General features: G+C 32.9%; 1 protein-coding gene across 1 annotated transcript; it reads left to right on the top strand.

Moving 5' to 3' along the window:
- The first annotated feature begins 8,428 nt into the window (after positions 1–8,428).
- LOC110911887 (vignain) lies at positions 8,429–11,477 on the top strand. The gene is made up of 4 exons (XM_022156538.2): positions 8,429–8,934; positions 9,557–9,792; positions 10,872–11,012; positions 11,092–11,477. Exons 1-4 carry the CDS (start codon positions 8,484–8,486, stop codon positions 11,350–11,352), a joined length of 1,089 nt encoding a protein of 362 aa, XP_022012230.1. The 5' UTR covers positions 8,429–8,483; the 3' UTR covers positions 11,353–11,477.
- The last annotated feature ends 741 nt before the right edge of the window (positions 11,478–12,218 follow it).

Here is a 12,218-nt window from a genome sequence, read left to right as displayed (position 1 = left end):
GAGACAACTAGGGATGGCAATGGGTCGGGTGGACGGGTTTAGGTAATCCCAAACCCAACCCCGGTTAGATAAGCTTGTCCAAAACCCGTCCCAAAAACCGTCGGGTTTCTAGCGGGTAAATACCCATAGGGTATCGGGTATACCCGCGGGTTTCGGGTAAACCCGTTAATTTAAAAAGATTACTCGTTGGATATACTCATCTCAAAACCCATTGGATATTTATCGGGTAACTACTAATCGGTTACATTTTGTATTGTCATTATAAAAATATATATCAAATAACTACAACGTATACAGAATAGAATACCTATATGTGTAAAAAATGGATGTATCATATATATACATATTTAATAATATAAAAGAAATTATATCGGGTATATAATCAGGTAAACGGGTATACTTTATCGGGTAATTGGGTTGGGTAAACGGGTATATCACTAAATCCCAAACCCGTCCCAAACCCGCGAAAAAAATAGAAACTATTCCCAAACCCGATTAACCGACCCTAAACCCATCCCAAATGTGTCGGGTTTACCCAGCGGGTTCGGGTTTGATTGCCATCCCTAGAGACAACACGTGTCTCATATGCTGATGAGGCCTTCACAGTCAAGTAGGCTCAATCAGGTTTCACTAGCATAACATGTACTGTTCATTTACCTTTGGTTATTAACATATAGTAATAATGGTTAAACTAATAAAACAAAAATAAATATAGTTATATACATAACTCTTTAACTCTCTCTCTCTTCCTCCCTCACTCTATATGCCGCCACCACTAGCCCCTCAACCTCCTGCCACCACCAGCCATCCCACCTCTTGCCACCACCCACCACCCTCCACCACCTTCCACTACCATCAATAGCCCCCGTAACCACTAGAATGTACCACTACTAGCCACCTCATCCCATTCCATCCCATCCAAATCAAAGCAACCACCACCACCCTTTCCATTTCTAAATCATCGAAAACTACCATGAAAACCCTAATGCCGCCTCAATCGCCTCTAACCACCTCGAAACCACCATTACAATCCCAGTGTCGCCGCTAGTTTGGAGGTTGATTTCATCACAACTTTATAGATACATCGTTCACAACTCGGGTATGCGCTAATTTGGAGGTTGATTTTAGCAGAATCGCACCACCACCGCCGTTCAAACCGAGAGAGAGAGAGAGAGAGAAAGAGGGAGAGAAAGAGTTATGGGAGAGAGAGTTCTGAGAGAGAAAGATGGGATTGGATGAAATATCTGGCCTTTTTTCCGGTTGTTCTGACAATCTCCGGCGACGGAAGATTTGAGATTTGTGGTGACAACGATGGTTGGAGGGTGTTATTTGTGGTGACAAATGTGGAGACGGGGGGATGAAGGTGCTTGGAGGGTATTATTTTGGCCGGATTTGGTTGTGGTGGCGGTGGAAGGAGGTTGTGGGTGGTGGAAGAAGATAAGGAACGATTTGATATGGGTATTTGTTTATTTAGGTGATTTGGGGTTGGGGATGCATCATTCTTGAATAAATATTGTGTTTTGTTTCAAGATTTTTGAATCTCAGATGTCGGTTTTGAATAAGCATTTGGTACAGAGAAAGATGGAGTAGAGATAGAAGTGTGTTTTCTAGAGAGAGACATGGAGTAGAGAGAGAAATAGGGTCTTGAATATATAATTTTTCTTTCTTTTAAGATATTTTCATAAATAATATAGTAAAAAGACAATTACACCCTCATGTGCACGACACATGATCTGATGATTTAACAGAAAAAAATAACTCGGTTAACAGAAAAAAATAACTCGGTTAAGGTCAAAGGACATAACGTGCAAGATTTGGAAATAATAAGTACAAAATTTATTAATTTTAAAGTCAAAGGATATTGCTTGAAATTTGATACATAAATAAAGGACAAAACTTGTAATTTACTCAATTAAATTCTACTACAAACCATCAATATGCAACAAACATTTCTTGGTGAAATCCCTATACCCTGATGTGCAACAGTCATTTGAACCAGCAAAAGCCTTATGTGCATAAGATAAGAAAAGAACCGGCCAACACTTCATGATGAAAGCCTTATGTGCATACAATACCTAATGTGCAATAGTCGAAGTCATTTGATTCTAAGCACATCAAAGTCATTATCTAATGCTACAACTGATCCTTAGCACATTAAAATGCTATTGACACATAAAAGTAAGGCTGACAAATCGTGTCTTAACAGGTTTAACAGGTTTCTGATGGTGCACAACATAAGTTTCAAACATGATTACGACTCGTTTAACTGCTTTCTACCTCATGTTTATAAAACAATTTTATGTTTTATGTACAAAGATGAATAAATGATAGATCCTAACATTGTAATTTTAATTATTTTAAAAATTAAAAAAGTCAGAAGGTGTATTTTTCAGTCAAACAGGTCTAATCGTGTCTTAACAGGTACCCAATAAAAGTCATTTGATCCTAATGTGCAGCAGTCAAAGTCATTTAATCCCACGCACATCGCATTATCAAAGTTATTTTGTAATCATGATCAAAACTCTCAATACTCACTATCATATTATCAACATGATAATCTAATAAAGACTAGACTAGAACAACAAATTGCTAAACATATCCAAGATGAATCTAAAACCCTAATCGTGCTAATCGCCTTAGATAGAAACACTTGGAGAAAACAATAATTGTGATGAAAATGAAGCATTCTGGAAGCCTCTATGCTCTTTATATCATGGACTTCACTAGGCGGCCTTTAGGCCAAGCCCACCATTTAGAACAGGCCCATATGAAAGACTAATGAGTCCGAGCCCATCACACGAGTCCATATCTACCATGCCAACAACTCCATGTCCACTAAAGCTTCCAACTCAGCATCATGAAAAAATAAAAACAAACTTATAAGAAATACAAACACGAAAACATTGATTTGATTTTATAATTTGTTACACTTTTAATAAACTTGGACACGTCTGCTAGAAACTTGGAGACGTCTGCATGTACATACATGTTGATTGTGGTTGAAGGTGACGTCTGCAAGTGATTATATGTGGAGGTGACAATAGGTTGTTGGAGTAAGTGACGTCACGTGTCCGTTTTTAATTGGGTTTTAGTGAGACATCTGCGAGAGACGCTTTAATTGCTTAGGTTTTCGTGAGACGTCTGCATAGAGACGCATTAGATGGCTATTTTTGAAATTGGCGTTGATCAATGGCTAAATTGGTGATTTATTCCTTTTTCAAACTGCTATTTGAGTTATAACTAGTAATAAGACCCGCATGCGTTGCGGCGCGGGTACTTCGCAAATATCGAACGGATTAGTCCAAGCGTTATGTTATATGTTAACCATATGAAAACGTACGTTCTGATGTATCCGATTGAATTCAATGTATGCTATAGTTGCATTGTGATTGGATCAAAACGTAACGTAAATCGAATATGTATCGTACAATCATAACGTATTATACGCGACCCGACTAACTCGAATTTATATCGTCAAGCCAAAAACTCTCGAGGGGGTCAAAGTGACATTTACAAAGTTCATAAAAAGTTAAGTGGTTAAAAATTGCATTTCCTAAACTTAAGGGCTAATAAAGGGTAAAGATAAAATTTAATAAAGTTTTGGGATAAGAAGGAAACTATAACAAAGTTGGGGCTGAAAAGGAAACTACCACAAGTTGAGGTGTCAAAAACAAACTATTTGTAAAATGGAGTAGTAGTTTAGGGACTAAATTTGCCATTTTATGAAACTTTAAAGGTATCAAAGTAAAGGGGCTAAAAATGCAATATCGTAAAAGTATAAGGGAGGGGGAGGCAAAGCCGGTGGGTTTCCACTGCGTTTGTCCTTTAAGAGTATATAGAATTTATGAATATTAAATTTTGATTTAATTTAAACAAAGATCATTTGGGATGAATATAGGGTATGCATACTATCTTAATTATAAAGTTTGTCTATATATTCATGTCGTCTGTATTATCAACGTAGGATACCATTGAATATGTTACCACTTGTGATATATAACTATCCTTATTTTCTTGTTTTTAGTGGCCAAAATAAAGACTCAACCTTAGCCGCAAAATTTCATTAGAAACAAAGCTGTTTGTCTTTTTTTTTTCTTCTTTCTTTAAGACCCACTAGCAAGGAGCTACAAGGACGAAAATAAAGATTCCACCTGTTCAAACATAATCTTAGCTGTGCTCGAGAACTTTTTTTTTCTTCTAATTTCATTAGAATGACAATTCTAATATGCTTCTAACGACAAAAGATCAAATAAAATACACTTACCGTAAAAACGCACGAATGACATAGAAAAGTAAAAAAAAAAAAAAAACGCATTGACATTTTCGTAATTATTCTATTAGTAGGGTAATTATCAAAAGTAGAATAATTATGATGCACTTGTAAAGTAATTTTGAAATTTATGTTGTTTGATGCACTTGTAGAGTATGATGAAGTGTAGAGTAATTATAATGCACTTATATAGTAATTTTGAATTATATGTTGTTTGACGAACTTGTAGAGTAATTGTGTCTGTTATGTTATTATGATACACTTGTAGAGTTGAATTGTATGTTGTTTGACGAACGTGTAGAGTAATTGTGTCTGTTATGTTATTTTGATGCACTAGTAGAGTAATTATGATGCAAGTGTAGAGTAATTTTGAAATTTATGTTGCTTGATGCATTTGTCCATATTGAAATTTATGTTGTTTAATGCACTTGTAGAGTAATTTTGAATGATATCTTGTTGTAATGTAATAATGATAAACTGTAGAGTAATTATCATGGATGTAGAACTTGCTAGTCGCTAGTCGGTCGGTGGGGTGGGGAATAACGATTAATCAGAATAAATAGGGATTAATCGGATCAGACTTTTTATGTATAAATTTAAGTTTTATACATATATACACATATTTTTATACGTAATATTTTTAAGTAGACAAGTTTTGACCGGAATCTGTGATTTTTTTTTTTATTTTTGCTGATTTTTTTTTCCGGATTTTTGGCTGGCCGACTAGCGATTAATGGACTGATTAATGAAAAATTAATTAGTAGAAGGCCGACTACTCATTAATCGGCGTAAGAAGTTAATCGCTTAAACATTTAAAAGAAAAGTTTTGTTATGAATAACAGTCGGAAGAAGTTAAAATTAAAATATATTTCGGTTGCTTTGTTTTTTCATTAATTACCCGGAAATTGGAAAATTTAATTTGGAAAAAAATGAATTGTTTGAATATTAGATTTTCATTTTAACTAATTCAAAGGAGCCTAATTTTATTATACATTTACACATGATATTAATCTAGTAATAACTAAAATCAAGTATTTATCCTTTAAATAATAAATAACAAGTATTTTTATTATTATTATGGGTTAAGTTATTCTACAAACTCCCAATTGTAAGAAGTGTAAGAAGGATTTATACTTATACTAGTTTAGTTTCCCATGTGACACACGGGTATAACAAATAATATTTGTATAAAGTTTAAAGCTATAACTAAATAAGATAACATATTAGTGTAAACTAGAATTACGACCCGCCGCAATGCGGCGGGAATTCTTTAGTTATAACTAAGTCGATTTAGGACGCGTAGGTTATGTTGAACCTGTCAAAGGGGAAAAAATAGACAATGTAAAAATGTTCACCCACACATGTACGTTGCGTCGTGTTAACTCGCAAAATTTGGAACGAAATGTAAAAACGTTAAACCAAAGACGCACGTTTGCGATGTGTTAAGTCACAAAATTTAGAACGAAGCACAAAGAGAAAATTTTGCAGAAAATGAAAACTATAAAGGACCAAAGTTGAAAGCAAAAAAAGTTGGGAGGATAGATTGCAAAAGATAAAAAGTTTTGTGTTAAAAGTAAAAAACAAATAGTTTTGGGTTAAAAGTAATTTATGAAATACTTTTGTGTGAAAAGTAAAACAATAAATTTTTTTATGTAAAACCCCCAAAGCGAAGGTTACAACACATAAGTAAAAAAATGAAACTGGTTAAATCGCAAAAGATGAAACTTTTGAATTAGAAGTGCAAAATCAAATTAATCAAAGGGGTTAAATTGTATAAGATGGAAACTTTTGAATTAGAAGTGAAAAATCAAATTAATTAAAGGGGTTAAATTACCAAAGATTAAAACTTTAAACTCAAATTGTCAAAGATTAAAACTTTAGGGTTAAAAAGGAAACAAATATTATCAAAGTTAAAACTTTAAACTCAAATTGTTAAAGATTAAAACTTTAGGGTTAAAAAGAAAACAAATATTAAAACTTTAGGGTTAAAAAGAAAACAAATATTAAAACTTTAAACTTAACTTGCCAAAGATTGAAAATTTAGGGTTAAAAAGGAAAAATCCAAATTTTTTTTTGAGAAACTCCCAAAGCCATTGTTACAACTCTCATATGCATGAAGTATTTACTTTTTAATAAGGTTTTAATAAGTGAGAAATCTATACAATATATTAGAATTCACAAAACATATAAAAAATTCATGATTCTCTAAATATCTCCTTACATACAACATTGACTATTTTATTTGTAATATTGTCGTCTCTATAAGCATTGTCGGTATTACAACCTGCAAGATAATAAAAATGGTTAGAGTGTTAGACACAAAAAAGTTCCAAAACATGTTAATAGTATACATATGTAAGGTAATATATATCATACCATTTACAATGTCATATAAATGAGTTTTCATTATAACGGTCATTACCTACATAAGAATTAGCCATTTTATAGGTTTGTTATTTCATGTGTGTTTTATATTTTAATAAAAATAAATCGTGGATAATAAAAAAACTTGCATTACTATTAGTGTGAAATATTTCCTTTTAAATGTTTTTTTTTATAATATATATCCTGGGTAAAACGTAAATATGTAAATAATTTAAATACACGTAAACAAAAAAAAAATATTTTTTCATTCGCATGAATGGTAAATAGGAATCAAGCTAACAAATCATCTATTTTTGGATTAAATTCATATGTTTAAACTATTATTTCCAGTTAATTTTCTATATATTCGTAACATAAAATTATTTTTTATCATTTTTATTTGGATTTGTAAAATAATATTTAGACGAGTTATTAGAAACCCGTGCGTTGCGACGGAACCAGTAAAATGAAACCAAACCAAACAAAATAAACGTAAAAAACTAAACCATACATGCGTATTACAGTGTTAATTCATCAAATTTAGACCGAAACATATTCTTTTCATATTAATTTAGTAAAACATAACTTAATGTTAATTTTTCATATTAGTTTAGTAAAACTAATTTAATGTTAGGGAGATAACCCTTTCAAATTAATTTAGTAAACATAATTTCACATTAGTGAGATAACTCTTGTTGGGTTTTTTATACAATAAAGAGAGAGAGAAAGAGTAGTGGAGTGTGGTGGTGTGTATGAGTTAAAGTGCTGTAACTTTGTATATGTGGTCCCAAGTATGACCAATCACAATGCATAAAATGGAACAGTAATTTAGTGAGTAGAAGAAAATTTGTAAAATTATATAGGGAAAATTAGATTAAATTCATATGTTTAAACTATTATTTCTCGTTTTTGCTATTTATTCGTAACATAAATTATTATTTTTTTATAATTTTTATTTGAATTAATTTAATTTGAAAAATAATATTTAGATTAACTAAACTTCATTGTGTTTAATTGAGTGTGGTCTATATCTTCCTGTGATGCATTGTGTCATATCTTTAAAAAATATAATTATGTAAGTACGATAATAATTTTTAATTTTAAATTTTGTCATACCGTTGAAAAATCTAATTATCTAAGTATGACAACAATTTTTGAATTTTAAATCTAAAAAGTTTCTTGAAACCGTGAATTATGTATTATAATATTTAATATTGAATAATTGTTTCTCTTATGAAATTTAAAGGATTTCATTTCAAATTCAAAGTAGGATAAAATTTAATGTTAAAGTAGGATAGAATTTAATATTAATTTATTATTTAATTCATATAAGATAAGTATGAAATTGAGGCTAATAATTTAAACTAAATAATAATTATCTACAATTAAGTAATATTAGATGGTGTAGAATAATGACAAGTGTTCTTTTATTGGTTTCTTTTATTATATAGTGATCCTAATCCTTGTTATTATTATTGTTATTGTTAATCCAAACAATATAAATTCTAAAGATTCCTATAAAAGTATTTAAAAAAGCACATCTAAGAAGTCGTAAATTATGTAAAAGTAAAACTTTTATGAAAATGTTACATAATATTTTGTGTAAACTACCAACTAATAATCTGGCTTTAAGCAAGTACAAAAGTATTTTCAAATGGGAACTCTAGACCCCCCTTTGATTGCCTAAATATCGTGAACCAAAAAGCATTACAAAATTATCCATAAAGCCTCACCTTTTCCCTATATATAAGCAAACAAAATGCATTTCATGCCAACAATCACATTATCATCACATTCACTTCTCATCATCTCAAAATTCCTATTCTTAAACAAAGAAAACAAGCAAGAGATGGAAATGAACAAGTTAGCTCTACTTTTAGTTACTTTGATTTCGGTTTTAGGTGTTGTGCAAAGCTTTGATTTCCATGAGAAAGAGCTTGAGACGGAGGAAAGTTTGTGGGATTTGTACGAGAGGTGGAGGAGCCACCACCACGTGGCGGAGATAAACCACCAGGAGAAACATAGGCGGTTCAATGTGTTCAAGTCCAACCTTCAACATGTGCACAATACAAACAAGATGAACAAGCCATATAAGTTGAAGTTGAATATGTTTGCTGATATCACTAACCACGAGTTTAGAAGTGTGTATGCTGGCTCAAAGATTAGCCATCATCGGATGCTCCATGGAGAACGCGTTGGTGACAAAAGCTTCATGTATGCTAATGACGATAATGTCCCTACTTCCATAGATTGGAGAAAGAAAAACGCCGTCACCCCCGTCAAGAATCAAGGGCAATGTGGTAAAATTTTAATTTTATTACTTTGAGTTTTGTCACACATCTATGTGCATACCCGGGTTTTTTTTTTGTTTTTTTTTTTTTTTTTTTGTCAAAAGTTAAAAACAAAACACCATGATCAAAAAACTCTAAATAGGCGCACTGCGGCCCTAGGATATGGTTGGGCTAGCTAGGGATTTGCTTGTTCATGTCGATTTTTTGTAATGGTCGCAAACTTGACCAATTTATATTCAAATGGGTTGATTTGGCTTACGTTTATTATTCAACATGTTAAATTTGATTAAGCTAAGATTATCATTAATTCAAATATTTAATAATATCCACAAATGAGATTTCTACTTATCTTACAAAGACACATTTTTCTTACAAATCCTTACATTTTCACATTATCACTACTTTTTACATGTATTTTCAAAGATATTATTTTTATATACCAAATGAAACAGTTTATTAAGTTTTATATATATTATTACAAATACAAATACCTTTTTTAGTAAAGTTATATAAAGTTAATGGTTTAAAATTAAAACCTTACCTATAATTAATGCTTAGATAATTATGGTTATATTTTTTACCCAATATTGAATGTTATATATATATATCTTTCCTTGTGATTGTCACACAGGAAGTTGTTGGGCTTTTTCAACAGTTGCTGCAGTAGAAGGAATAAACCAAATTAAAACCAAGAAACTAGTATCATTATCAGAACAACAACTTGTTGATTGTGACAATAATCAAAACCATGGATGTAATGGAGGGCTAATGGACCTTGCATTTGAGTTCATCAAGAAAAATGGAGGTCTAACTTCTGAGGACAACTATCCTTACACAGCAGCAAATGGAAACTGTAATACTATAAAGGTACAAAACTTGTATAAGGCCATGTGTAGTCATAAAGCCCTTTTAGGGGCGTTATGCGACATGTGGCGCGCCACGTGTGCGGGTGGGCGTTATGGGGCGTTATGCATTTAAGCCCGTAGTCATAAAGCCCCTACCCATCAATACCTAATTATTAATTTTCGTTTTTATTAAATAATTATAAAAACATTAACCTTTTTTTGATTGGTCCAAGCTTAATAACCTTCCTCCCTCACTCCTCCCTCACGCCGCGAACATATTCGCGCCTCCCCCAAAATTCTGAAACATGGCGCCTAGGGGGGTGGTGTTCCGGGCGTTTTTTGGGCGCCATGCTTGGCCAAAGCGCCCCATTACACAAGGGCTAATTCGTCTATTATGCATCAGAAAATCTCGAATTTAACCTTTAAGGGGTTGGCGTAGTGGTAGCGCTTAAGGTTCAAATTCAACTTTCACTAGCTTTTTACAGGGGTGTGAATTTCTGACACGACCTGAACCTAACACGAAATTCACGGGTTTGGGTTTAGTCTAAACGGGTTCGGGTCAGTTTCAGGTTAAACCCGTGAACCCGTTTAGCTAAACGGGTGAGGTTCTGGTCAACCCGGCTGGGTTAGCGGGTTGACCCGTTTAACCCATTTATATTATATGATATTTTTTTTTACAATATGTTTTATGTCGTAAATTAAATTGAGTGCGTATTTTATGCCATAATTAACTTAAAAAGAGAAATTGATATAAGATTTTATAATTTAAACGTAATTGTATTTTACACATTTGTTTTTTTATTAAATTTTAATTTTATAATATTAATTTGCGGAAAAAAATAAAAGAACTCGGGTTGAACGGGTCGGGTTCAGGTCAACCTGTGAATATTTGGGTTGGGTTCGGGTTTGTCTCAAATTTTCGGGTTCGAGTCGGGTTGAGCTCGCTAACCCGCAAACACAACCCGTTTAGCACCCCTAGTTTTTTTTACCTTTAAACCTCTTGAACGCCATCTGACAAGTGCAACTTATGTTTTCTAAAAACGGATTTTCATTGTCAAAAAAGAAAAAATATTCTAGAATTTGTTTTATGTTTAATTGCAGGAGGGTGATCAAGCTATATCAATTGATGGACATGAAGATGTGCCTGTAAATGATGAAGATGCTTTAATGAAAGCAGTTGCAAACCAGCCTGTATCTGTTGCCATTGATGCTGGAGGTTCTGATTTTCAGTTTTACTCACAGGTGATTCAAAACTTATATAAATAAAATCTTGAACCATTATTCAAAAAGCGAGATTAGCGTTTTTTACACGATTTAACAGGGAGTTTTTACCGGAAAGTGTGGAACGGAGTTGAATCATGGTGTAGCAGTGGTGGGCTATGATACAAGTGAAGCTGGACTCAAGTACTGGATAGTGAAGAACTCGTGGGGAGGCGAATGGGGTGAGAATGGATACATACGAATGCAACGTGGCGTTCCTGATAAGAATGGGCTATGTGGCATAGCAATGGAAGCTTCTTATCCTGTTAAGAGCTCTCATACAAACCCTTATAAATCACCATTGATCAAGGATGAACTCTAGAATAAGTGAATAGTCAAACTCATATCAGCTTATGTAGTGTTTGTATAAAGTACAATGATTTGATGAATATGGGTTCTTTTTTATGATTATGATTATGACAAGTCTAGAAAATTTATTTGTTGTTGTGTAGGTTGGTATAAGAGTTTGGCCTATCATATGAAGGAATTGAATTTAGAATTGGAACTAATTGTCAAAAGGATTTGAAAGTTAAAAGAAATTGGATTTAAAATTGAAATTTGTCAAAAAGATTTGAAACTTCAAATAATTGTAATCTATGAAAGGAATTTTGGTTTTGTAATGAATTTGGGTGACAAAGTAATTATAAAGGAATTGTGATCTATCAATACAACCACTACGGCGGCGCATCAATGAAAGAGACGCCCAACCGACATTGGCTCTGACAGCCACAACCACCACCTCCACTACCGCCTCCCCAACCTACAGGGTGCCACTGTTTACCTCAGCTAGCGGTCGTCGCCACAACCAACAATGTCGCTCTTGTTGCACCACTACCATAGACAATGGGGGGGGGGGGGTTGGAGTAACTTGTTGGTTCCAGACCCAAGATCACAACAAAAATACAATCACAAAAAGGTTTACTACTTGAGTATCAAACCCACACACACTATTGTTTTATGTTTGAACTAAGAGTAAATTACAAGTTTTGTTCTTTATGTTTACACCAATTGCAGGCGCTGTCCTTTAGCGTAAAAGTTGACAAATTTTGTACTTAATGTTCCAAAATCTTACACGTTATGTCCTTTAAGGCCAAACCCAGATAATTTTTTTAGTTAAATCTGATCATCCAAGGGCATTTTAGTCCTTTTACTTATTTATTTAAAATAATTTAATAAAAAAACAAACCT

This window comes from Helianthus annuus, chromosome 2 (genome assembly GCF_002127325.2).
Source record: "Helianthus annuus cultivar XRQ/B chromosome 2, HanXRQr2.0-SUNRISE, whole genome shotgun sequence".
Taxonomy (NCBI): domain Eukaryota; kingdom Viridiplantae; phylum Streptophyta; class Magnoliopsida; order Asterales; family Asteraceae; genus Helianthus; species Helianthus annuus.
This window is presented reverse-complemented; position numbering and strand designations above follow the sequence as displayed.